The 25,906-nt window shown below is 42.5% G+C and overlaps 2 protein-coding genes across 5 annotated transcripts in view; one reads left to right on the top strand and one right to left on the bottom strand.

Moving 5' to 3' along the window:
• LOC137594512 (voltage-dependent calcium channel subunit alpha-2/delta-4-like) overlaps positions 1 to 25,438 on the top strand; it is a 32,263-nt gene extending 6,825 nt beyond the window's left edge. Inside the window, exons 10-39 of one of the 4 annotated variants that reach the window (XM_068314043.1) lie at positions 164 to 253; positions 341 to 454; positions 657 to 735; positions 865 to 998; positions 1,227 to 1,244; positions 1,411 to 1,488; positions 1,698 to 1,778; positions 1,870 to 1,944; positions 2,170 to 2,256; positions 2,501 to 2,572; positions 2,673 to 2,734; positions 2,813 to 2,880; positions 3,033 to 3,078; positions 3,638 to 3,735; positions 3,831 to 3,921; positions 4,095 to 4,187; positions 4,260 to 4,381; positions 4,463 to 4,531; positions 15,734 to 15,795; positions 17,933 to 17,947; positions 18,301 to 18,345; positions 18,431 to 18,493; positions 22,014 to 22,084; positions 22,476 to 22,554; positions 22,828 to 22,880; positions 23,038 to 23,093; positions 23,377 to 23,397; positions 23,531 to 23,648; positions 23,761 to 24,254; positions 24,637 to 25,438. In XM_068314043.1, the coding sequence (XP_068170144.1) occupies positions 164 to 253; positions 341 to 454; positions 657 to 735; positions 865 to 998; positions 1,227 to 1,244; positions 1,411 to 1,488; positions 1,698 to 1,778; positions 1,870 to 1,944; positions 2,170 to 2,256; positions 2,501 to 2,572; positions 2,673 to 2,734; positions 2,813 to 2,880; positions 3,033 to 3,078; positions 3,638 to 3,735; positions 3,831 to 3,921; positions 4,095 to 4,187; positions 4,260 to 4,381; positions 4,463 to 4,531; positions 15,734 to 15,795; positions 17,933 to 17,947; positions 18,301 to 18,345; positions 18,431 to 18,493; positions 22,014 to 22,084; positions 22,476 to 22,554; positions 22,828 to 22,880; positions 23,038 to 23,093; positions 23,377 to 23,397; positions 23,531 to 23,648; positions 23,761 to 24,052 (2,352 nt within the window). In that variant the 3' untranslated portion in view covers positions 24,053 to 24,254; positions 24,637 to 25,438. The remainder of the gene's footprint in view (positions 1 to 163; positions 254 to 340; positions 455 to 656; positions 736 to 864; positions 999 to 1,226; positions 1,245 to 1,410; positions 1,489 to 1,697; positions 1,779 to 1,869; positions 1,945 to 2,169; positions 2,257 to 2,500; positions 2,573 to 2,672; positions 2,735 to 2,812; positions 2,881 to 3,032; positions 3,079 to 3,637; positions 3,736 to 3,830; positions 3,922 to 4,094; positions 4,188 to 4,259; positions 4,382 to 4,462; positions 4,532 to 15,733; positions 15,796 to 17,932; positions 17,948 to 18,300; positions 18,346 to 18,430; positions 18,494 to 22,013; positions 22,085 to 22,475; positions 22,555 to 22,827; positions 22,881 to 23,037; positions 23,094 to 23,376; positions 23,398 to 23,530; positions 23,649 to 23,760; positions 24,255 to 24,636) is intronic. The other 3 variants (XM_068314044.1, XM_068314045.1, XM_068314046.1) reach the window with 3 other exon arrangements.
• Positions 5,874 to 8,001, bottom strand: LOC137593378 (leucine-rich repeat and transmembrane domain-containing protein 2-like). Its single transcript, XM_068312036.1, has 3 exons — positions 7,956 to 8,001; positions 6,677 to 7,360; positions 5,874 to 6,355 (listed from the first exon to the last, which is right to left on the bottom strand). The coding sequence occupies exons 1-3, from the start codon at positions 7,999 to 8,001 to the stop codon at positions 5,874 to 5,876; spliced, it is 1,212 nt and encodes a 403-aa protein (XP_068168137.1).
• Positions 25,439 to 25,906: the final 468 nt, after the last annotated feature.

Genomic DNA, 25,906 nt, shown 5'->3' with positions numbered 1-25,906 from the left:
AGACACATGGCCTTTAGATTTTATAGGTTTCATGATTTTTTTTTTGTTGCCACAAATCCAGTTTGTGCAGGAGACAAATACTTCGAGACCTGCTCTCATATAAGTGTATTTACCTTTACAATACAATCTCTCTCTGTGCCACCCTCCTCCCCCTATCGCTCAGCACTTCAAGCTGCTGGTGGAGGAGTTGCACGTCAAAGGAGAAGCAAAGATCAAGAACGCCATGAAGGAATCATTCAAAATCCTCAATGAGGTTTGTGTCGTCTGACAATCACGGGAGACTCAGATCCACTTCAGCTTATAATTATTAATGCGTGTGTGTGTGCGTGTGTGTGTGCAGGCAAGGGTGAACGGTCAGGGCAGCATGTGTAACCAGGCCATCATGCTGATCACGGACGGCGCCATGGAGGACTTCGAGTCCGTCTTTGAGGAGTTCAACTGGCCTGAGCGACGAGTGAGAACCATTTTACATTCGTTCACATCAATCGAACATGAACACTCCTGCACGTTTGGGTTCACGGTTGTTTCTTGCTTAATAAACGGCAGCTTTCAGTTCAGCTGCGTAGCAAAATGTAGCTGGAAGTAACACAAACGGGGGCACCAGATAGCAACACAAACACACAACCAGGTGTCAACAGGTGAGCTTCTCTGTTCAGGTGCGAGTCTTCACCTACCTGATTGGCAGAGAGATGACCTTCGCTCGAAACACCAAGTGGATCGCCTGCAATAACAAAGGTCAGCAGTCTATGTGTGTGTGTGTGTGTGTGTGTGTGTGTGTGTGTGTGTGTGTGTGTGTGTGTGTGTGTGTGTTCAACTGTTTTCCTCATGTAGCCACACACTGTCCATGCATGTGTGTTTCCTCAGGTTACTACACACACATCTCCACACTTGCTGACGTGCAGGAGAACGTCATGGAGTACCTGCACGTTCTCAGCCGACCAATGGTCATCAACCATGACCATGACATCATTTGGACTGAAGCCTACATGGACACCGTGGTGAGGCGAGGCAACCAATCAGAGCGTCACGTTTAGAGTGTTTGGCTTTAATTCATCAGAGTAGTTTCTTTTAGGGGTGAAATACTCCTTTAAGTCCACAGCGGTATCATCGTCTTCATCATCACTGTCACTTCATCTTCACCTTCATCCATCTGTCTGCTTATTCCTTTTGGTTTTGGACTCATTCTCCCATGATCCTCTGGGCCTCTCCCTCCATGGCTCCGACAGCTTCCCAACACCAAGGAGGTAAAAACGAAGAGGAAGCCGTAGCTTTAGACGAGCTCTCAGCTCTTTATCTGTGGGACCAGAGTCAACCTCCAGCCGCTCTCACAACTTTGTTCATCACTATTTTAGAGGAATATTTCCCATGATCCATCAATGATGTGTTGTGTTGAACGTTTTTGTGTCTCAGCTCTTCACCACCAAGGCTCAGAGTCTGCTGCTGATGACCTCAGTGGCCATGCCCGTCTTCAGCAAGAAGAAGGAAACGGTCAGAGTCAAACTCAAACACACGACAGTGGTGATTCATCATGATAAAGTATGTGATGTTATTTTTAGATATGTTGAGTAGCGCCGGGGGAGATGAAGAGATTTATCATGAGGTTAATTTAAATAAAAAGTCCATCACAGCATGGTTGTTGTATTAAACATCACAAATCAAGTGAGATTGAAACCCCGGTTTTGGACCTGTCTCTCCAGCTGTCCCATGGGATCTTGCTGGGGGTGGTTGGCTCTGACATCCCGTTGATGGAGGTGATGAAGTTGGCCCCCAGATACATGGTGAGCTCAGGCCTGTGTCATACCTGTTGGTGATGCCCTCTCTATTTGAATGATGTCACTTCTAGCGTCCTTCCTCCTTTCTCGTCCACAGTTGGGAGCTCACGGTTACGCCTTTCTCATCACCAACAACGGCTACATCCTGGCTCACCCTGACCTTCGACCTCTAGTGAGTCCCCTTTCACTGCTGCATTCAGTATTTTTACCTCAACAGCTGCAGAAGTTGTGATTTACTGGCTGTCTAGTGAAAGTCAAACGTGTTACTGCTTGTGTGCTCAGTGTCCTGGTGGGTGCATTAAGGGGGAAGGTATTAAATATTTAGAAGGACAGTTATACAGTATTCCCCTTCTGACTCATACACATATAAGCAGCACCAGTGTCTTCTGTCCTACAGTATAAGGATGGAAAGAAACTGAAGCCAAAGCCAAACTACAACAGCGTGGATCTGTCTGAGGTGGAGTGGAAGGACAAAGAGGAGAAGGTCGGTACACGAGATCCGAGGGCCTTAATTCCCCACGTTGACACATATGTCCTCTGGAGCTCCCTTTATAAAGGAGTCCCATTATCACCAGGCTGATCTGGATAAGATAAGATACACCAATATTGATCCCTGCGGGGGGATTTTAGAATGACACAGCAGTTCATCGGATGAGGTAGCAGCACGAAGAATCAAGAATAAACGTGCGAAACGTCCCTGTTGATTCCTTTTCTTTTCATACTTGTAGCTGAGAACGGCCATGGTGGAAGGAAAGACCGGCAGAATGAGCCTGGCTGTCACAGCATCCGTGGATAAAGGGGTGAGTGTGGAGAATCTGAAAACACTATAACAACATATCCGGTTGATTTATGGTACATAACCATAACCCAAAAAAATGGGGTTCCATTCTCCTCCAACAGAAACGACCTCTGTACCTCACCAATGACTACTTCTACACCAACATTGATGAGACACCTTTCAGGTAAATGAAACCAAACCAAAAATCTCAAACCCACCACACTGATATGTTCATGTCTCACTGTTCTTGCCATTCTTGCAGCTTTGGTATGGTGCTGACGAGGGGTCACGGAAAGCTGATGTTCATGGGAAATGTGTCTGTTGAGGAAGGTAGGATCTCATTCTTCGATCCAGTATTTGTGGGTTGGTATTGAATCAGGTAACCTCAGCAATACCCAGCAGGCTCTCAAGCTAAAATTAAAGAATGTAATTCTGTATGTTTACATTGGTAATGAATGACGTGTTTGTGCCTTTCTCTCCAGGTCTGGATGATCTCACCTCCCCTGACCTCACCATCGCCTCTGAGTGGTGCGTAAACACGAGTGACCTTTGATCCTCATTCATATCATGGGGTTTATTTAGTATTCACTTATATTAATAATAATTGTGTTGTGTTTCCTTTTCCTAGATTTTGTAAACATAAATAGATACATCAGATGTATTAGTGCTGCATAAACATCTGGATCTGTTGTAGTGTTTTACCATGGTTTATACATGGGTATCCGATTTGATTTGACAGGATGAGAAGACAATTCATTAAATAAAGATGTAAAAATAACAAGGATAAAAAACTTTAAGAAGCTTAAGAACACAAGGATGAAAGTTGGGTAGCTGTTTAAAAGGAGGTGAGACTGGTCTACCAGCAAATGCCTTCAAATCATAACAGGGACAAGAGAGGTAGAACAACACCACCTGTCGGCAGAAAGGGAGAACTGCAACCAAAAATCCCGATAATACGCAAATGAAGGTTCAGGTTATTTCAGCATATCATGACAGTCCTAATGCACTAAATACCATGAACAATGACAAAATGTTGAATCAACACCCACTGAAAACCTGACACTGCTAATAAACCTGCTTTCCTCAGGACTTACTGTGAGACGGACATCGATCCCAGCCATCGGAAATACTCTCAGCTTCAGGCAGCCGTCCGCTACCTGATGGGGAAAGAGCCGGACCTGGAGTGTAGGTCTTTCACGTTCAAACCATTTCCCTCTTCATTCATGATAATAATGATGATGTATGACCTCGTTGTTTGGCCCGGCCTGTTGGTTACCTAGGCGATGAGGTGCTGCTGCAGCAGACGCTGTTTGATGCCGTGGTAACAGCTCCAATGGAGGCCTACTGGAACGCTCTGATGCTCGATGATAGGTGGGACTAGATGTTTCCATGTAAACCATAAATGGGTCAGTTCTACCTAAAACTGACCAACATCTGTCAGCTGAGATAGTTTTGATGTTTGGTTTCTCTGAACTTTGCATGAGACCAAACAACTTTTCTTCAGATGATAGACTTCCATCCTGTGTTTTTCTGTTTGTTTGCAGGGTGGAGCCGGGGGTCGAGGCAGCGTTCCTAGGGACCCGTGCCGGCCTGATGAGGGTCACCAGATACGCTGGTGTGGAGACCAGAGTGGCAAAGTAAGACTCAGACCAGATCACCTGTTGGTTTAAAAGTCAGACGTTGTCTGAAGTTGAACTTTCACTCAACAGAAGGTTTCTGACTCCAACCGATAAAGACAACTTATTCACCATCGATCATTTCCCTCTATGGTACCGCCTGGCTGCGGAAAACACTCCTGGAAGCTTCCTGTATTATGTCATCAACGATAAAGGTCCATCTTTTAAACCATCATCATTTATGTATTTTGTTACCATTAAATGCATCCCTGATCAGCGAATCTTTCTCTCTACAGGAGTGAAGTACATCGTAGCTACAACAGCCGTGACGGTGTCATCTGGAGGAAAGACGGCCACAGCAGGAGGTGAGTCACTATTCTGCAGCTCTGATTCAAAATACTCAAGTCTGAAGTTTGAGAACTGTGACTTTAGATTTCTGATTTCTGATTTCGCTGCTCTGATTTCTGTCTTTGAATGAGACATGGCGGATAAGGCATGGCTGGTTTTCTGTTCGCTCTATTGTTCATTAGCAGTGGTAGAGATCCATGGAGGTCCATAATCGGTGCTCACAGGTATCAGCTGGTATCTCACTAATGATATTACTATTATATCACCAAGGCACACTTCATACAACATTTGGTAGATATTTTGTTGCCTAACTTGCTTATGGAAAATGCTGTGTTTTGATTTTTTAATGGATGCAGGTTATGTGGTGTTGCTATGATGACCAAAGTTTTTGAGGACGTAAAAAAACAGCTAGAAAAAAAAAAAGTTGATTACTTTCAAGGAAGTAAATGGCTTCTGACAAGTAAAATTAATCCGTAGATTTAAATCTGGTTTTTGTTTGTTTGTTTGGTTGGTGTTGGTGTTGTTTGGACGATCTGGTTTGGGATTTGTGGTGAAGACTGACTCGGTTGTGGATGTTGTTATTTTCTGTGGTGTTATTAAGAAGTAATAAATCCGTAGATAAATATAGAGTTTATTATCCTCGGCATGATAAACAGTCCTTGAGTTGATTTCAAGACAACGTTATCGCACATGGAGCATTGGAGAAAATAAATTAAAACACATGGTGAGTACAATACATGTGGGCTGATACCATTGCTCACATTTTTATCAGCATCTCACACGTTGCTATTCTGGGAATTATAGTGTCTCAAGTGTTTGCCAAGTAGAGTTTGGGAGACGTTGGATTGGAGACTTCCAGCTTCTCCTCTAGGTGGCAGCGCGTCTTTAATATTATCTGAATGCAGTAAAGTTCTCTGTAATGAAGCCCAAAGAAGTAGGACTCTGACTTTGTCTGTTATTTTGAGTGAATTTGGGGATGACAAAGATAATGTAAAATATACATAAATGATGAAAAAAAGAAACAATCAACAGGAAAACTCACTTCCACAGAGTTGATGACGTTTGTACATTTGGAGCTTGTGCTTATGGCTCAGATACACAAATATACAGATGGCTCAAACATAAATAGCGTCAACGGAAAGTGGAAAAGATAGGTTTGTATTTCTAAAGAAAAGAAAACACCAGTTGAAGGAAGTCAAGGGGCAAAAATGCCAAACAGCAGTTTTAGGGAAGTTTAAAAGCTGGCTGAGAGATGAGCATCCATACCTAAACCGATGGGTTTCCTACCAAGATCTGTCATCTGTCATCAGTGATGAGAGCTGAAGAGCAGTCAGAAGTTTCTGGAAGGATCTAGTGAGGTCAGAAGCTGCTGATTCGATACCCGTGCACAATGTCGCAGGTCTCTTTGGGTGCTTTATCCTGTGGTGAGGATGGAGATGACATCTGACCATCCTCCAGGTCTGTTTCAGGTCCGGATTCTGCCATTAAAGGCTGGCCGCGGTTCTTAATCTCCCTCTGGTACCGCGCCATCAGCGAGGCGTAGACACAGCCGTAAGTCGCCGCCACCACCATCATGACGCACACTGTGCCGCAGATCACACCTGCAACTATTTGCGTGCCATGTGCACGGCGGACGCTGGCCGGTCTGTAGCGCTGACGGACGCATTCCTCGTTGCTGATGATTCGTCCAGGTGGGCACGGAGGCCGGGCGCCGTAACCCGACACTCCTTCTTTGGTCTGACTCTGTGAGCAGTAGCTGAACATCTCTGCTGGGATGCTGCGGATGTCCCTGCCCTTCAGATCTTCTGGGTGACTGCACTGCATGGCATCTACCAGCCCATCTATAAAACGGATGGAGAGGGGAAAGAAAAGTAGAGAGGGTGGAGGGAAGGATGAAGCAGGCAAAAGTAGGTAGAAAGAAGCAGGCAGAGGGAAGGGAGGATTGAGAGACATTGGGGTTAATGCGTTCCTGTTTTTGCTCAGGATACATCCATTTTGCAGAGCGGAGATTAATTGCTTTCATTAGACATCTTTTGAGTTCGAGACTCAGAATACAAAATGATTAGCTCCAGTTTGGTCTCACAGCACTTCAAGCTAACTGCGAAATCCATCAACTTCACAGTATCTGACATTGGAAGAGGTCTGCTAACTGCTCTGCTCACCCCTGTAAATCAACCACTCCATCCAGTGCTTGAAGTCCCTCAGTTTGCAGTCACACTCCCAGGGATTTCCAGCCAGCTGGAGATGCCGCAGCCCCATGAGGGGCTCAAAAGTGGCTCTATCGAGGGTCACCAGCCGGTTACCAGCCAGGGACAACCAGTTGAGTCTTGGAACTGCATCCAGCAAGCCCTTGGGCAGCAAAAGGAGGCCATTGTGGGACAGGTCAAGTCCTCGCAACCGCCACAGTCCTCTGAAAACATCCTTGCTCAGGCCGACTCTCCTTTGACTTTCATTCAAGTCCTGGAGGACCTCTGTGCTGTTGTTGGGCGCAGAGATTGCTAAACGAATTCCAAGGTAGTTAGAAGAGAGGTTGAGCCAGCGCAGTCCGCCTAATACCGAGAAGGCCCCGGGTTGGAGAGTAGAAAAGTGGTTATGGGAAAGATCCAGGAGCTCCAGGCTGCTGAGGTTGGAAAACTCAGTTGTACCCAAGGAGGAGAGGTTGTTCTGGTGTAGGCGGAGGATCAGAGAGTCCTGGTCCAGCAGTGCTAAGATGGGGGTCACAGACAGCAGACCGACAGCAGAGCAGTCAGTGGTGTTACCAAAGCAGGTACAGACACTAGGACAGCTGTGGATCGAGCCCATCAGAACCAACAGAACCAACCCTAGACTGAACAGGGCTGCACGAACTGCAAGAGGAACAGAACAACATGGGTTAAAACTCAGACATTTTAAATTAATTATCCAAAAGGATTGCTAAACAGAGCAGAACCTCCCTGCCCCTCCTTTAGCTCCGTTAGCGGGTAAATGGCTAACTTCTCTCTGGCTCATTTCAACATGCTTTTGTCTTGCCCCCCATTGGTTTAACCAGCACAGCATATCTGAAAGGTCCTGCCAGCCTTTTGTGACTGAGCGGACAGGTGGTCAAGTACCATGGGAACATTTCCTTGAAATGAATTGTTTTAATCACCAGACAGTGGTGACAACAGCCTGAGGAGACCCAAACACGTTGGGCTTTCTTGCATTTTCAGTCAGGAAGGCACTTGATGCCTTTTAAACACTGTAGTAGTTTGTGATATGTCAGGGACACATAGAGGAACTTTAATCTTTGGCTTTTCTGACCGGACTTTGTGGAGAACACCCAGCAAACTATTAAGAACCTATATTGATTTATACCTATTAGTGGCCCATAAATCAGAAAATCTTTTCTTACCAAATTGTGAAATTGAAGAGAAAATTCACAGCAACACTGCAACATTTATTCCAGCTTCAGTCCACACTCACCCAGTCTCTCCATGTGACCGTGTTCATACTGGTTGAGCTGCTTCATGTCTGTCTCACGGACGCTTCTGGATGTCTTTGCTATCTGCCAGCTCACACCAGCATTCAGCCGAGGACAACATCCTGGAAGACGGGAAGGAAAGAGACGAGAAGTTAATGCAGTTATTTTCAATGTAGATTTTCATTTGTTTGTGTTGTTCCCTTGTGGGCACACTGGCTTCCTCCAAAATGCATTTATATAGTTGCAAATATAATATAAAATATTGGTAACTAAAATTGCCCATAGATTTTCTGTAGAGTAAATCCATTTTTTGCATCACAGCCAATCCAAATAGGTCGTGTCAGATGTATCAGCTGAGCTTGAGCAAAGACAACAGTCAGAAGGTTCAAACTCTGGCTGTGACCTCATTTAAATTACAGATAGCTTAATTCCCCACAGTTTTTTTCATTTTTCTTACACACATTAAATGTTAGGGAATCTCTAGATAAATTGAATGTGACTTAAGTTCCTCTCGCTTCACCGCTGGACTGCAGAGGATAATCCTCTCTGAGCTTTGTTTAGACGTTCTCTGCTCTCTTTCAGCTTTCACTCTTCAATTTCATTCATGTCGCCGTTAGAAAATAAAACCTCTCCTCCGACGTTCACGCTCAGAGCTCGCTGCACGACACATCTGGCGCAAGAAATTAAACCAATGATTTTCTCAGCACGAACTTCTTTCTCAAACCTCTCGACCATCTTAAAGAGCGCAACTTGGTGCAGATTAAGGGGAGTACTTCATGTGTGCTGATTAAAAAAAATAAAACAGACAGCGCTGATCTACAGTATATTGTCCTTATGGGCCAGAGTTATCCTAAATCCTTATTCTTCCGAGAACACAAAAGGAGCTTCATGATGAAGTGGAATAATCTTCTGTTTTCATCCAGCAAAGCCAACACTAGAGGAAGTCACTTCCAGCCCGTGTCTTCTGAACACCCACACACAATCCCTGTTCACTGCAGATGCAGCACAGAGTCAGCATTGTTTCATACAGGCTATCAGGATTTATTTGAATCTGTTTTTTTTTTTAATGACTTGTTTGCATTTAATCCCCTTTCTCTTCCTCCTCTTGAGTTTGGGTCACTCAGTTAAAGGGACGGGTGGAGAGAGAGAGAGGGGAGGTGGGTGTGATGGGAGTTTGATGAGAGATAAAGCTGAAGTGGAAAAGAAAAGTGCTGTCACTCCATCATCCATCTGTAGCTGCTATAAAGAGCCAGAGTAACATCGCCTGAAGGTCTTTCTTTTGTTGCAGGTCTTTCTTTTGTGAAGTCGGTACAAAGATGCCAGTCACTCTGCTGTGCACAGCATGATGCAAGAAGGTGTCCTCAGGCTACAACCGGCATTACAAGAAAGGAAAAATTACAATGCAGGTAGAGGCGAGTGATGATGGAAGGACACACGAAGAGGCAATTTTGTGATTCTCATAGATTATTTGGCAATTCGTCATCAAGAGACCTAAAATAGATTGAAGTCCAAAGCTTTATTTCTCAGATCATCAGTCATAATCAAATCCATGCCCGTTGCATCGAAGGTAAAGCCCGAAGTGTCAGGCTTAGGTTTTTTTTCTCCAAGTGAGAACATTTGTTTCTTATTTCACAGCTTCAAAAGACGCGACCTCTTGCCAGAAAACGAGTCACTTCTCTCAGTAATCGAGGTAGCGAGACGTGGTCTGATGCGGGCCTGATCGTGCTTTCACTGCTGCCCATTCTCAGAGACGTAGTGCGTCCTCCTCACATCGGATCAGCTAATTGGCTAGTTTGACGATTCGTAGTGCAGGTTTGGTTGGCCCAGGTTTATCGGTTGTCTCTTTGATTGTCTTCAAGCTGCAGTAGTTTGCTATGATGTGCTTCTCCGCAAAGATATAGAGACTCCTGTGGATTTCCTCCTGAGAGATAAGTTCCACTTGGATATGGATTTTTGTGCATGAGGGTCACTTAAAGATAAATTTTAGCTTTAGAAAAATGAGGGGAAAACAGGAAAATCAGTTTGACTGTGTTTTAGTGAACGCTCATATGTGTTAACTTCAATCGACTGGAACATTTTTTTATCCTGAAATAATGAGGACCTGTGGGCTTGTTCTGTGTGGAACATGTTTTATTACATGGATGAACGTGCTAATATGCAAAGCAAGGCACCCAATAACTCGAATCAGATGTGAGTGACAGCTGTCAGTCACATCAGTTCCACTACAGCAGCCTGTAAGAGGATGTAAGAGCAGCTTGTAAGAGCTGGTCCTCTATCTTAGTATCTTATGGAAGAGATGACCTCTGACCTTAAATCACTGTCCCCGAGGTGGAACAGCAGATGGATGTTGAATCACGTTACGCACCGTTGAAAAAAAAACAAAAAAACAAACTAGGAAGGATTTACAGAAAAACATGATCTCGCTTTACATAAATCCTGCAGATGGAGCTGGAAAAATAAAGACGTTGAAGTCCTTTGCAACGTCTATGTCAGAGGATTTGCTCTTTGAAGATAATGTAAACCACCAAAGCGCTCCACACACTCGCTGCTGCGTGGTTACACAGACATACTGGAGGGTGGAAGGCCGAGAACCAAACACAAAAACAAACTTCGGGGTGGTAATGTCGTCTTCTATTTATCAAGAGTTGAAGTTGCTTCTGGCTGCTTTTCTACAGCCTCCGTCTCTCTTCTTATTCATTTGTCTCGCTGAGCACACCGTGCTCTGTACTATTTGGCATCTTTTCCTTTTGTGGTGTGACTTTTAATAACAGCGCATAAAACACTGAGGCTACGTGGTCGAGGTTGAGTTTATCGGATTCCCCTAAACTCAGACGTTTAAACCAGAAGACAATTTTTGCTTTCAGAAAATGACCAAAATGATAAATTATCAAAATCAGTTTCGATCATTATCAACCTCCCAATTATAAAACAGTACAGAATGTGGTTTATTTCTGTAGAGTTTAAGGTGCAAGTCATCATTGAAAAGACTCGTGAAAAGCACCATCAACCAGATTAGACCCTGCCCATGCAGCAGCGGTAGATCTCAGATTAAAACTGTAATTTTTAATCCCTGAGCGGAGCAAACGCCTGTTCAGTAGTCCAGATGGTATCAGACCCAATGGTCCAACAGAAAGAATAGAAACAGCCCTACCGCTGACAAGTCTGGTTCTGTTTTCACTGCTGACATCATCAGACATCTGTTCCTTCAGCCGGCTCGTATAGTAAATACACAACACACGCTTCCCACAATAGCAGATAAACGTTTATTACCACTGTGTTCACTCTGAACTGATGACTTCATCTCTCATCGAAGGGGCTGATCCGTCTGTGTGTTTGCCTTTACATCTGATATCCCATGCTGGCTATTATGTTAGCTACTCACTAGTTAATAGATGGCAACAATCATGACACACGCTGTGGGGAGGCGAAGGCCACCTGAGCATCTTTAAACCGATCAGAGTTGATTTAACAGGTTCCAGTAAAGATTGTTTCTTCCTGGCGTTGGCCTGTTTAGTTAGCGCTGCGTTGCACTGGGCTGCTGATTGGACGCCGTCCTCTCAGCTTCGCCCTTCCTCAATCAATTGCTAAACCAACAACGGGAGTGTTCTTCAGGCGGTCCAGGGATTCGTACTAGTAGATCTTTCAGGTTCATTGTCTGTGTTCCTGTTTCAAGGCTTTTGGGGCTTTTCCCCCCCGATTTATACCTCTACCTTTAGCTTTGGAGTCCTGCCAATGTGATGTTTTCCCGTTTCCTGTGTTGCATCTTTCTGGTTTTCTGGGCTCTAACGTGGCGTCCCAACGGCTGCCTAATGGCCTCTGACAGTCGGCCTCGCCCTCCCTCCTGTGGCTGCACTTTTCCTCTATACTGCCTGAGAAGGAGGCAGCGGAGCGTTTGGTCCAAAAGGCCAAGAGCACAAACACACTGCAGCAATCCACACCGAGGCAGGATGAGGAAGGAAGCACAGAGACACAAACTCACACACCATCTCCCTCCTACATGCTTTTAGACGCTATTAAAAGCACAGATATGCACTTGTGCAGTCCGTGACCAAAAAACGTGTGGACAGCAGAAGATTTCAGCCGTTATGTGCTCACTGAACATTTTATTTCCCCTCCTATGATTTGAGTTTATCCCTCCAGATGTTGGGTCCGGCTGCAGCGATCACCGATAACTAATGGCTGATCGGATCTCACAGTCGTGAGGGGCCGCCGGATGAGTTTGAGGTCAAAGCTGTCACGTTCAACTCATATCTCACGGCCGAATGGGATATCCAACTTGGGAATCTTGGAATTGTGTCTCTGCTTTCTGGAAACGATTCCTCCGGGTTCATCGGTCCGTGACCTTTAGCACACACCGGGGCAGTTTGGAGTTCTGTCAAAGCATCAATGGGTGTCAGCGAGTCAAGTCTGAAAACTGATCCAGGTATCCAGTTAGGAGGCGTCCTGCCCTTTTCACTTTTGGAGGGTTTTTTTTGGGCATACCACACTGGTAGGAGACCCCCCCATGGAGGGATCACCTTTACAACAATTTACCAACACAAGTATTGATTGAACATAAACTTTATAGGCTATTTAGGTCCATCTATTAATCATTCTAGTCACTTTCAAGTACAGTTAAGTATCCAGGAGTATCCTGATGTATGTAACTGTACGGTACAACGCATTAGGGTATCTTTAAACACACACAGACACACACCACTCACCATCTGTTTTGCTGCTTCAGCCTCCAAACAGAGAAACGAGACAGAAATCTTCCTCTTTACCTTCATCAGCAGTAGTCAGCAAAGAAAGTGACACTGACTAAGGAACGGGCAAAGAACTCCAAGATCTTGATGTGTCTTTCGAATGTGAACCCAGAACCCGGACCTCTCTTTGAGGGCAGAAAGTGTTCTTTTGCTCAAAAGCTTGACTCCTGGTGAAAACCTGAATTTGAAGCCAGAGAGACCGAAAAGAAAGTCTTCGTCATCATCCTCCTCCTCTTCATCCACATCGCTGATCTGTCGGCTCTGATCGTCTCAGAGCTCCGTCCCACACTCGTGCAGCCTGCCGACTGAGGATGAGCGAGGATGTGTGTGTGTGTGTGTGTGTGTGTGTGTGTGAGAGAGCAAGAGCGAGAGAGAGAGATAGGATACATTCTGCCACTGAGCTCCCACTAATGGTGTGCGTGTGTGTGTGTGTGTGTGTGTGTGTGTGTGTGTGTCTCTGTGTTGTACTGTTTGTATAATGCATTAAAACAGACTTTGACAGAAATAGTAACACCGCTGTGTTGCTGCTGCAGGCTGGGCTCTGAATGAATGGAGAGATACACTCTATGAGAGAGAGAGACTGTGTATACTATCTGTATTATTGTTTCGTATTATTGTATGAAGTCGACACACAACGCCGCTGGGATCCGTTCATCTGGTTCTTAATGACGACACGTCTCTTTATAAGACGCCTCCGACGCTGACACATCCCATTATTTACCCGCAGCAGCGTGTATTTGTTTTGCTGTGATTGAACGGATCCATTCTTCCTTTCATTTGTTCGCCCCAGACATTGTGCTTTACTTTATCTTAGTTTTTAATTAATTTTTGGAGTGAACTAGAATATTGTTATCTGCTGCTGCACAGGATCTCCCATGCTGTTGCTATTGTTACTCGTTGCTTGCCATCACAAAGGAACAGCATGCAGTTAAAGGAGTTCATCACAAAGAATTACATGGACAGGATGTCTGCATTGATTATTGATCAGGGTCTGCTAAGTCTATTATGTTTCTTAATATATAATTTAATTAAATGTGTATTTATGAAAGATTGAAGCAGTTTTGTCAAGAAACTTCTTTTCAAGACCGGGACCGGTAAGAAATTTGAAGTTTAAAAAACAAAACAAAAAAACCCAAAACTTTTATGATCCTTCAGAACATAAATTCAATGTAAATTAATAGATGGAAACAAAAAAAAATGAACGTGAAAGTAACATCAAATTCTGCTTCTTGACTTTACCTGATGCAAGTATTTGTAAGAAAATGGAAATAATAGAATTAATACTTGAATAATCACCTGGTAGAAAAGTGTATTTCAAGTTTTTGACATGGTCATTTCACTTATTCCGTAAAAGGAGGCATGTGCTGACAACGTATACACAATGAAATATTTATTTGTTGGCGTCAGGTTAAAAGTAGAATAAATATGCCAAATGCGCGTTGTCCTGGTGCCGACGTTTTCCTGTTCGGACTGCAGACTGCAGCAGAAACGGTGCAGCTGCAGCGCTGTAGGACGACAACAGGGATGCTGACGAGGGAGGAGGGAAAGTAAGGTTGAAAGGACTTCAAAATACAGAGCAAAGCTGTGTTCCACCGAGACTGCAGAGAGAGAATGGAGACGGATGATCTGAGGGACCCAAAGGTCACAAGTGTCTCTGAACAGCAGCGTCATATTTCTTCCTTCTACTCCAGGAACACACGCAGAACTTGGAGACGTCCCATTTCAAACCTATTGAATGAACATGTTAAAGCTTGATTTTCGTGCAATCTTTGGCATCAAGGCGACCCCATGAGATAGATGGATGAAGAATGATGTACGCTCTGCTCCATACTTGTGATTTTAGATTCAATGTAAGCCAATACCAAAAGTTCAGAATTAATTTTGAAGTAATTAATTATGGACTGTTTTGTTTTTTTCCTCAAGAAACACATTTAATATTTCATGCTTGGATATTTTTTTTTCATTAATAAAATTCAGTTGCTACCAAAATAACAAAGCTAATTTATTTATTTGGCTGTATCGAAAGAGAATCCGTAAAAAGCTCGAAAACACGGAGCCTCAATGTGCAAAAAAAAAACAGCAACTCTGCTCTTCCAAAAACACAAACACAAAATACAAAGTGAGCTAAAATAAATCTTCATTTATTAATTGTAATCAAGGTAAAAGTTTGAAATAATCAAGATTTTAATTTTAGAATCATATTGCGTCACCGACATATTCAATAATAATGACTCATCAGTGATGGATTCACATCAGCGGTAAAGTTTGTTTTGTCTCATCCAACTCTCTAACCAGTTTCTAAAAAGTTGCAATAAAAAGCTCTTAATGAAACGTTAAAATGAAGCTAAAGCTAAAAGTCCTAAACAAAAATAATCACCAAGGGTTGGAAACAAAGGAAAGTTCTCAGGATCTATTGGCATTTGGTAGAAAAACGTCTTTGACGTAGAATTGATTCCACAATCCATTCTAGGCAGCACCTACCAGCTATTTTTGTATTCATAAATTGCTTTCTACTCCACCTTTGTCTGCTCGTGACATCTCTTTTATGCTCCTAAGGCTAATATTTCCTGGCTTTCCATTAGCAAATGTCTTTATCAGGTCAAGTTACAAAGAGAACGTGAGATGCTGTGTAGTTAACTTTTACCCAGCATCCTTAGATCGTACCATTGTTCCATTAAATGAACGTTGACTTGATTAAATTCTAATTTCACGCAGATTGTCAACTGGATATCAGCTGCTAAACTTTCTCCCAAATGCTTACACTGCACTTTATTGCGATAGTCAGTGTAATAGAGGTGCTACAGTATTTTACTGAAGGACTGAGGTGTCATTACCAAGTCTGCAGGGAGCGCACACGCCATTAGGCTCATCGGCGCTCATACTCCTTCATTAGCCTCAGGACACAACAGAGGTGAACCCAGGGATGAATTGATTTCATGTCCTTGTCCGTTCTTCCATAAACACAGAAAACTGTTGACTCCATCTTGTCCTGCGTTTGTCTTTACCACCTCTGTGTGTCTGCTTTCTATTTTTAGCTATCGGGGTGCAGATGTCCTTGGACTGCCTGGAAAAGAGGTTCTGGGCCATCGCCAAGCAGGTGACCAGACGACTCGTTCTCACATGTTTATAGGCTGATCAACTCTTGAGACACGTCAGCACCTTTCTGGATGTTCATTTTAAATGGTGAAAATCCACTGATTACCACAATACCAAAGGGTGAATTTGTTCAAGTTACAATTTAGAGTTGATTAAATTATACATGCAAACAAAGTCGAGCCCTTCAACATCTGAAAACCGTGTGATTAAAAGTAGAAATTCAACACAGCGTTGTTTCTTTATGATTAACATTGGATATTATTTCAAATGAAGCTGAAGGCTGTGCTGAGCTGTAACGGTACGAATGTCAGGTTTTCTGCCCAAAATTTGACAGAATAAAATTTTGATGGGATGTGGAGGACAAATTGTACTATTGGAACAATTGTGTTGCAGAAAAAATGAACTTCATAGTATAGTAGTACGGCAGTTCCATAGTTCTCTACTCATCATTCTGAATGGTGCAAAACATTTTCTTTTTCACGTTTGAGCTGAAAGGCTTTGCTGTGCTTTGAAGATAGAACGCAAATGAAAGAGGAATAACCTTTATTGTTCCCTGTTTGTAATCGTGGTGTGATCTGGAGTCAGGAGGCGCTCATCAGATTTTGAGTTAATGACCATGTTTCCAAAACTCTGCATTGAGAATTCATTTTTTCAGTTTTCCATTTGTTACAGTAGGAACCTGATAACCGTCAACAGTTTAGCAACAGTAAAGTAAGTATTAATGTTAGCCTTCAAACAGTGCTGTTGCTGATTTGCACAAGAAGGTGTATGTAGTGCAGAAACGACAGAAGTTGCAAAGAATTTCCCCAAGAGGGACGAACAAAGGACTGATTATTATTATTATTATATTATATTATATTATATTATATTATATTATATTATATTATTATTATGGTAGCCACCACAGAAACTGAAACTTAGCTTGAGTGCAAATTAAACGCATTTTTCCAACAAATAGAAACCAAATAAATCTCTGAACAATTCAAGTGTAACCTGTTTTCAATGCCCTGGTGGTGACAAAATTGCTCGACTATTATTGCTCACTCGTCTTTCCTTCAAGTGTCAGCAAAGGCAAGATTATTAGCTGCGGCTCAAGAGTGCAAATATCCATGTCATCACAATTGAGTTTTCTGTGGAACATCAGTACAGATTTATTGAATGTTTGCAAGCTGATCCCTAGATTCAAATTCAAATAATTCCATCGAGACATTAGTACCGTTTGACTTTCCATAACCAACTTGAGCCACCTTCTTTTTGCATCTGTATGAGGACAAACTTTGCTTATTTTTATTTTGACACCCCTAGAGGTGAGAGTTTAATAAAAGGAAACTTGCCTCTACATTTTTGTCCACCCTATGTTTGTGTTGACTGATTTGCGCTGAGCTTTATAGCCTCTCTGGGAGCCGATCATGGGTACAGACTTTTAATCCTGTCATAAATGTGTCTGCGGATGTAATATAAAGCAGACAGCATCAACGCTCTCGCTCATTCTCGACCGCCACAGGTTTTTGACCTTGTGAACGTCCCCCTCGGTGTAGCAGAGCTGCGGCTGAATGTGTGCAGATGTGATGCAGAGGGTGACAGCGTGGATAACGCCATTAATGAGAGCTGACAGCTGTAACAGGCTGCTATAATTTATTAACTGCTGGCAGAAGCTCATCTGATTCCACAGACATCAACAGACAGCGGTTACATCCGGTAGCCACCGATTTAGTCTGTGTAGTTTATATAAATTGCTTCTCGTTCCATTAAAACCAAAAGGCAATCTGAAACAAGGCAACATCGCTCAGCCGGAGGAGTTTGTATTGTGGAGGCTCTCATTGGATATTAACAGTCTGCTGTGTTTGGTTTTATCTTTGCTTTATTCTGCAGCACGACTCAGGTGTTTTTATTGTCATAGTCTGCTGCCTGAGGAAAATGTCAATACAAATCTGCTCTGTGAACCAAACAACAGTCGTATTTCCATTAATATTTATGTAGTGATATTCAAAGACACACTCTTCCTTCCACACAATGATTTTTAAAAAATTTATTTTCTTCTTTATGATGTTAAAGTATTTGTGTTCATTTCTTGTCATTTTGAAAAAAAAGTTGTGCTTCTTCATTTTTTTTCCATGACTCTCCTTCCCTGCTTCTAGCCCAGCGACACAGACGTAAGTGAGCGCCGATTGTACATTCAAAACTGATTTGATTCACTGTGTAATCGAATTACAGCTGGTTTTTGCAGCTGACGTTACAATTAAAAATAAAGCTCATCCCTTTTTATCACTGCTTTTATGTAAACCGCATCTATGAACTCATGAATCCAGTTCCTGCTGGTGTGAATTTTCAGAATTTGAAAAAAAATGTGGCTGTAGACTTTTTTTTGTGTGTGATTGCTTGCTGTCTTTTGCTTGAGATGCAGATATCTTGACTCTTTGTTTCATAAATTCAACATTTATATCCTGAAGATCACATTTAATGTTGGTCTTGTGTACAGTGAGCCTCTTCTTCCTCTCTCTTTCAGTGTTCAACCATTGAAGGTGTGTGTCCTCTCAGCTGCGAGAGTGATGTAAGTGTCCTGCTCACCACCAAACACCAGTACCTTCCTGTTTAAAAATATAAACCCACATTTCTTCCTTCTCCCTCCTGCTCAGGATCTCAACTGTTTTCTGGTCGACAACAACGGCTTCATCCTTCTGTCCAAGGATAGGAATGAGGTAAGATGTTTGCCCTGACGTGACTCTGATCAGCATGAATGAGAAAAGGAATGGAAAGCACACACACACACACACACACACACACACACACACACACACACACATTAAAACTCCACGGGTTAATTAAATTTGAACTTAGCGTGCAGTAGCCTGGTTGGTCGAAAGTCTATTTTGAGACAGGAAGTGAGGAAGGATGGAACAGCCAGGATGAGTTTTGGTGTCGTCTCGCTGGTGTCTCTTTTCAGCGTGTTCATAAACAACATCTGGATGGTTCACGGGATTTGAAGACCTTTTCTGTCTTAATCTGGGTGGAGTGGAGCATTAGCAGTGAAACGTGGCGGCTTCTCCACCTGCTGACCTCATCTAAACGTGGGCGGAGCCTAACCAGAGCCTATGAGCTGATGTGCGTCAGGTTGAAGTCTCTCCACTCCATCAGTCAGTGATTCTCACCAAGCCGTTGAACCTCTAAAGAAGGCCAGATGTAACTTATAAATGTAACTCAGTGTATTGTAAAATAAATGTCACTACTCCACATTACAGCTGCACAGAAAAAAATAAATGTTTGCTTCTTTGTTATAATATAAATCCTGTTAATTTATCAGTTTATTAAACCCACAGAACTCCATCAATCGAGGTTCAAACTATCCAAGGGAATAAAGAAAAATAACATCAAACACAAGTTAGAACATTAACTTAAAATGGGCTTAATTACTGCATTGTGGGAAATGTAGTTTTTGGTCAAAGATACTTTCATGCAGACCTTTTATGCTCTCAGGGCCACATAAAATGATGTGGCGGGCCACCTTTGGCCCGAGGGCCTTGAGTTTGACACATGTGCTTTAAGGTGTAACAAACATGTAGAATACACCTCAGCATCACTATTAGCATTAGCATCAGAGTTTCATCTGATTGGTTCTAGAAGCCAGAAACACCTCCACACATTGCAGCTATGGGTGGAACCTTATCAGTGACTTTATGTTGGTCCATCTGACAGCTGCTGTTTAGCAGAAACTCTGCCTGTTCAGAGCCATATTACTCAGGATTAATCCAAAGACTGCCATGTGACCAGAAACACACACACACACACACACACACACACACACACTGACACACTCTCATATCCACACCCAGCTACCCTCCTTCCAGAGCTTCAGTTATTTTCACTGGGACTCAAACCTGTGATGTTTGTGTGGTGGGACCGTCTGTGTAGCAACAGCTGTCTCTGCTTCAGCCAGATTAACATTAAGGGCCCTTCTGTGACCTCTGTGAGGATGTCAAGGTTAAATGGACATTCAGCTTGAGCTCCAGATGAATGTGAAATCCGCAGCCTGTCATGAACTGGGATTGCTTTTTATACTAATGTGTGTTTGCGAGCCTGTGAACAGAGAACTGAAGATGTTGTTTGGAACGCCCTCAATTTTTTTTTAAAAGGCCCTTAAATGTGTTTGTGTGTGTGTGTGTGTGTGTGTGTGTGTGTGTGTGTGTGTGTGTGTGTATGTGTGTGTGTCCGTTGTCAGATAATTTTCCAACCTGTTCCGTTGTAGGTCTCTGTCTATGTACAAAAAACCCAAAAAAAACCTTAATCAATACAACAATATAGTACAATCTGAGTCTCATTAAAGCGTTGTTTCTATTCACATATTTGGGTGTGTATTTTCAAGTATTACATTAGAAAAGGTTGATCATTCAGACATCCTTCCTCAGGTTTTGAAGAAAGTTTTTTATTATTGCCTAAGGTGAGCTTTGACTTTTCTTGGAAAAGGGTAATGTGTTTAATGGGCGATAGAAACACCTTCACCAGATATGCTCTTCTTCCTTCTTCTTCTCTTCCAAAGTTTAATGTCAGATCACCAGGACTTAAAAATGGGTTAAATTTTGCTCTTATCATTATCACCAAATACGACAGGTGTCAACTAATCAATCAGGACTAGGATCTGTCGGACGGCACGCTGAAGCTTATTATAAAAAAATACTGTCAGTTTAAACAAAAACAACCATCACAGCCTTCATCAATGCAATTTATTCCAATAATTAAATCATGATTTTCAGAAAATAATTCATAACTCAGAGGCCTCCAGTATAGTTGAGATTGAAGAGATTATATCCTTCATTCTCTGCCTTTCTCTTTATAAACGATGGGAATTTCTAACACAAAGAAATGTCAGCGGTGAAATGTGTCAAGAAGTACAGCAGAGCAGCAAGATGTTCTGTTGTGGAGTCAACTTAAACGAAGAATTCTCTATTATAGCAGCTCCTTTTTCATTATTTGCATGTCTCCTGCGTTCCTGGTAGTCTTACTAAGCAGATTCTACGACAAAGTGCTGACTCAGCGCTTCGCTGAGCTCCAAACTTTACGGAAAAGTTTGTTGAAATACCCAGAAAACTCCCCGGGGTTTAAAGGAAAAGTGATGTAATGGTGCAGCTCGAAAAAGAGTTTCAGGGCACGGTAAATATTTTATCAGTGGAGAAATTAAGTCAGTTCTGATGAGAAGAAATTAATCAGAGTGAGGACGTGTGGTGGTTTGTTACGGCTCCTGTTAGCTGTTTGCTGAAATGTGTGTTAGGCGTCTCTGCTGCTCCTTTCCAGACACGTCTAACCTGATAAGAACAAACTGCTGTAGGATAATGTCCTCAAATTAAATCCCTCGTCTCAGATTTTTTTTTACCATGAGTGGCTTCAGAAAGCTGAATTATATCTTTCGTACCTGAAGACGCCTCTTGGATTAGAGGTGAAGCGTTATCAAGGAACCTTCTTAAAGTTCAGTGGATTGCTTTAGACAACTTTGGGTAACTGAATATCAATGTTTTTTCCTATAATATGGTGCTCCATTGTTTGTTTCTGTCCACTTATGTTATTTATCAGCAATGTTATTTATCCAGCGATGTACTGATTATGTCAAGTTTAGCATGTTTTGTTTCCTTCTTAACAGTTTATTGGGATCAGTGAAAAGATATTTATTTTTTGTGCAACATTCCATCATTTATAATGGTGAAATATTAGCATCCTGCATGAAACTGAACGATTTAATGGAACATCTGACACACAACCAAGCATACTTAGCACTAGGTTGACATGTGCCAGGAGTTTGACTCCGGCCCTGTCCAGCATGTTTACCCTCTGCTGTAGGGTCAAGTTTCAGGATAAGCAGGATGGAATTTCTGAGGCTCAGCAAACCGGCGAGTCCTCCGAGACCGCTTGGAGAATCCTGTCCAGGACGAGCTAAAGTAGTCGCGGATGCTGGGCCAAACCGCCGGCACATGTGCAGGAATAAGAAACCCTCTATTAAAATTATTCAAAGTTTTTAGTCAAAAGACTGTGAAGTTAATGTGCTTCATTGGAACAGGGTGGACGAACACAATCCAGACATGAATTTGACGGGGTTTGGTTTTCGATCTATTGTGATAACTCATGTTTGTGACGTGTTCTGACTGATGACTTATATCCACACTGCGTCGGTAGACAGAGATGCTTTTATGCGGCTGACATTTAATAAAACTTTATTGACATCGTCTTTTGCAGGTGGGCCGTTTCTTCGGTGAGGTGGACGGGTCCGTCATGGCGTCTCTGATCAAGATGGGAATGTTCAAAAAGTACGACTGCTGGATGTTTTTGATGGTGATGATGATGATGATGATGATATTACTGATCTTGCCCTCAAGATGTTTTATGATACCTATCGTTAACCCTTAAAACTTTTAACAGTTTGGCCAATGTGGCTTTTTCTTTAACATTTCTTATATATGATCAAACAAAACCAATTTCAGAGTCAGTCAAATGTTTTCATAAATCCGGTAACATGATGAGGGGAACTTTCTGAAAGGCATCTTGAGATACATGGATGTAGAAAAGCTTCTCTTCTAAGTAGCATGATGTCCTCTGTTGCTTCACCTGTAAGTAGATTTGTGAACTTTGAACCCACCATGTGACGCAGTTAAACCCGTGACCTTCTGGATTCTACTTCATGTACGTGTCTGTTTGCAGAGTGTCGTTGTTCGACTACCAGGCGATGTGCAAGAACCATCATCATCACCACGCCAACAGCGCCAGACCCCTGCTGAGTGTGAGTCAGTTACTTTTTCACAGAGTACTTCTATTAGTTACTGCACAACTGCAGCTTTAGTTACTGTTGCCATGACAACGTAGCGGCCGTTAAACACCTGATTGTTTCCTGGGTTTGAATAATGTTGAGTCAAACCAGGAAACAGAAAATAAGACTTCATTTCATTCATACCGACATAATCAAAGCTTTTTCTCAAGCCGTGAAAGTAAATCGATAGCAACACTAATTCAGCGTTCTTTTATAAAACTGCTTGTTTTCCTGTTGTGCCTGCAGCCTCTCTATGGCGTTGCAGCGTTAATGAGATGGTTCTTCTCCAATGCGCTCATGTAAGTGTCAGTTGATCAGTGAGCCTTCAGCATCCTCGCTTCTCCTCTAGCGAGATGTTCGGTCCTGAACAACGTTTGAGATCAAATTGAGAAAATTTATTGTTAAAAATTTGCGTTTTCAGTTTGAATGCAATTTTTGTCGTTGGTCTCCTTTCAGGTTCTTGCTGGACTTCAACCTCTGTGGTCTCTGGCACTCTGATTATTTTGTGGACGGTAAGAAAAGAGACTAGATTTAAATGGTTCTCCAGTTCACCTCATTCATTTTAATGCCACTGCCTTTTCATCTAGCGCCATCTTCAGGTTAACATTGGAAACTCATGTCCTGTAAAGTTTGCCGGACATTGATGTCCTGTTCTTCATCACCACCTGTGCTCTTATCTCTTGTTTCAAAAATGCTGCCTTCCTCTTCCTCATCATCTCCATCCTCATCATCATCTCCATCCTCATCATCATCACCTGGGTGTCTCTTGTGTCTGATCCATCTTTGTCCATTCAGCTAAGGCTGGCTATCACACTAGTGAGTAAACACATCTGCAAGTGTGGGTCAAAAGTAGTGGGAAGTTCATTAGGATTAGTTCTCAGTGTGTGTGTGTGTGTGTGTGTGTGTGTGTGTGTGTGTGTGTGTGTGTGTGTGTGTGTGTCCGTCTCAGGTCATAGGCAGAGGAAGGTGGAGCCCTTGCAGCCTTGTGACACCGAGTATCCTGGCTTCATGTATGACTCGTCTATTAAAGAAGCCAACAGTCTCATTAAGTGTGGACGCTGTCAAAAGTACGTCACACACACACACACACACACACACACACACACACACACACACACACACACACACACTGGTGCAGTAATTGAATGCTGACTGCTGGGGTGTGACTTGTCGTTTCAGGATGTTTGTGGTGCAGCAGATTCCTGACAGTAACTTGGTTCTGGTTGTGACGCAGGCCGACTGTGACTGTTCTCGTCAGTATGGACCCATCCTGCTGCAGCCCAAAGAGATCAAATATATCCTTCCTCTACTGATACTGAACAATGAACTGTCGCAGTGCCCCCTGCTGGAGACAAACAGTTACTGCAGTGGGGATCCAAATGTCACATCCGATCAGGTTTTGTCAGTTTATTTAAGAAAAAGAATTTCACAGTGGAAGTTCCTCGGTAATGCTGCTCAGATAACTTGTTGATCGATTTTAGGATCAAATAGTTCAGATATATATACAGTATAATAATGTTGACATTTGGTGTCACACCAGGTTTGTAGATACAAAAAATTTCAGCAATGTTTTTATTAACAGCAGTGAACATAACGCCACCTTCAAGTGCAACAGGATGAAATCCCAGAAGGTGCGTCGGCGTCCGGAGTCCTGCCACGCCTATCACCCAAAGGTCAGCGCTTGACCTTTAAGTGCCACCACATATTCAGTAAACTCTATGAGATGATCCACATGCAGTAGAACATTCATGCCTCTAGTAGTATGTTGTAGAAATGTATTGTCACTTTAACTTGCACCTTTAACCTTTTGTTAAAACAGCACTGAATTACTCCAGTAGATGTAGTGAGTTACTTTCCACCACCAGTGACTACAGGTTTAAGTATTGACCAGCTCACTTGACCTGCTGAGTCGTGTAAAAACACAAGTTAAAATACAACTCGACATGTTTTTTAACCGTGATAACCCTAACCCTAACACCTCCAAACTCATTTCATCCATCCACAACCAGCAGTCGTGTGAATGTCACTCACACTCGTGTTATTATTCTCCAACAGGAAAATGCGAAGGACTGCGGCGGTGCGGCGGCCATCTCCCTGTCACTCTCTCTCTTCTCTCTGAATCTGCTCGTATCGCTCATCCACGGCTGGACGTAAAACTTCCTTCCTCCTGCTGTGCGGACCAGCTTTGCAGTGGACTTTAAAGGGCTATTACACTTTTAACCTCGACTGATTTCTTCTCTCTGAAGTGAACTAAAAAGGGATAAAAACCGAGCAGTTTATCATCTGCTGGAGAAACAAGACTCTGATGGATGGATTTTATGGTGCAGCTTGCGCAGAACTGTTGCCATGACACCCAAAGATTGTCACCTCTTTGTAGCTTTTGATACTGGAAATAAATTGTACACAAGTAAAGTTTTGACAGTCAGCATTTCATTCACAGTTTGTGATTTTTTTGAGACAAGATAAATCCGCTATATCAGGTTTACTTTGACCTATGCAATGATTTCCAGAGGAGTCACTGTTGTCATTTATTACAATTTACAGAATATATTTGTAAATTAAAGATGATTTAAAATAATTTTCTCCAAAGAAATCATTTAAATAGTTAGTTGAAGTGACTTTTTTTTATTTATTTATTTTTTTTAGTAAAAAGGACAATAATTGACACAAACAGCACCCGGACTCACCGGCAACTCTGACTAAGGAGCCGGTCGCCATCACACAGGATATTCTCAAGGTTTTGCCAATCCATGAGGAGGAGGATTACTGCTCCACACCGATTACTGATTGTGTAAAAATGTTTATGCCTGTTGTTACACCTGACTTATTTATGTTGCTCACATTTGCTGTCTTTCTGCTGCCCATAACTTTTTGTTACTGGTTAAAATTAAAAAAGAAAAAAAGAGAAAAAACATGCAAAGTTTTCATACAACACAACCAAAATTACCACCTCATGCGTGTAAGTCCACTGTGATAGGCTCCAGCAACCCCCGTGACTCGCATAAATGGAGGAAACGTTACAGAAGCTGAACAAATGGATGAATGAATTTTACTGAAGCGACTGGTATATCAGGGTTACTAACACATAACTAATACATGTAATAACCCGATTATGTTATACAATCATCAGCAGAACAAAACCGACTTCAAATCAAACATCAAGTTTTCTTCCAATTTATCAGGAAGGTAGACTTCAGCTGATCCCCAAACTCAACATTTATGAAATAAATGTGACTCCTTTAAGATTTGAGAGTGAGTTATATACCCACATTTCAGGAAAAATGAACAACAGTTTGTTGCTTTGCTGTTTATGTTCTCCATCTGA

Source organism: Antennarius striatus, chromosome 4, assembly GCF_040054535.1.
Source record: "Antennarius striatus isolate MH-2024 chromosome 4, ASM4005453v1, whole genome shotgun sequence".
Taxonomy (NCBI): domain Eukaryota; kingdom Metazoa; phylum Chordata; class Actinopteri; order Lophiiformes; family Antennariidae; genus Antennarius; species Antennarius striatus.
Note: the sequence above shows the minus strand (reverse complement) of the source record. Positions and strands in the feature narration are given on the sequence as shown.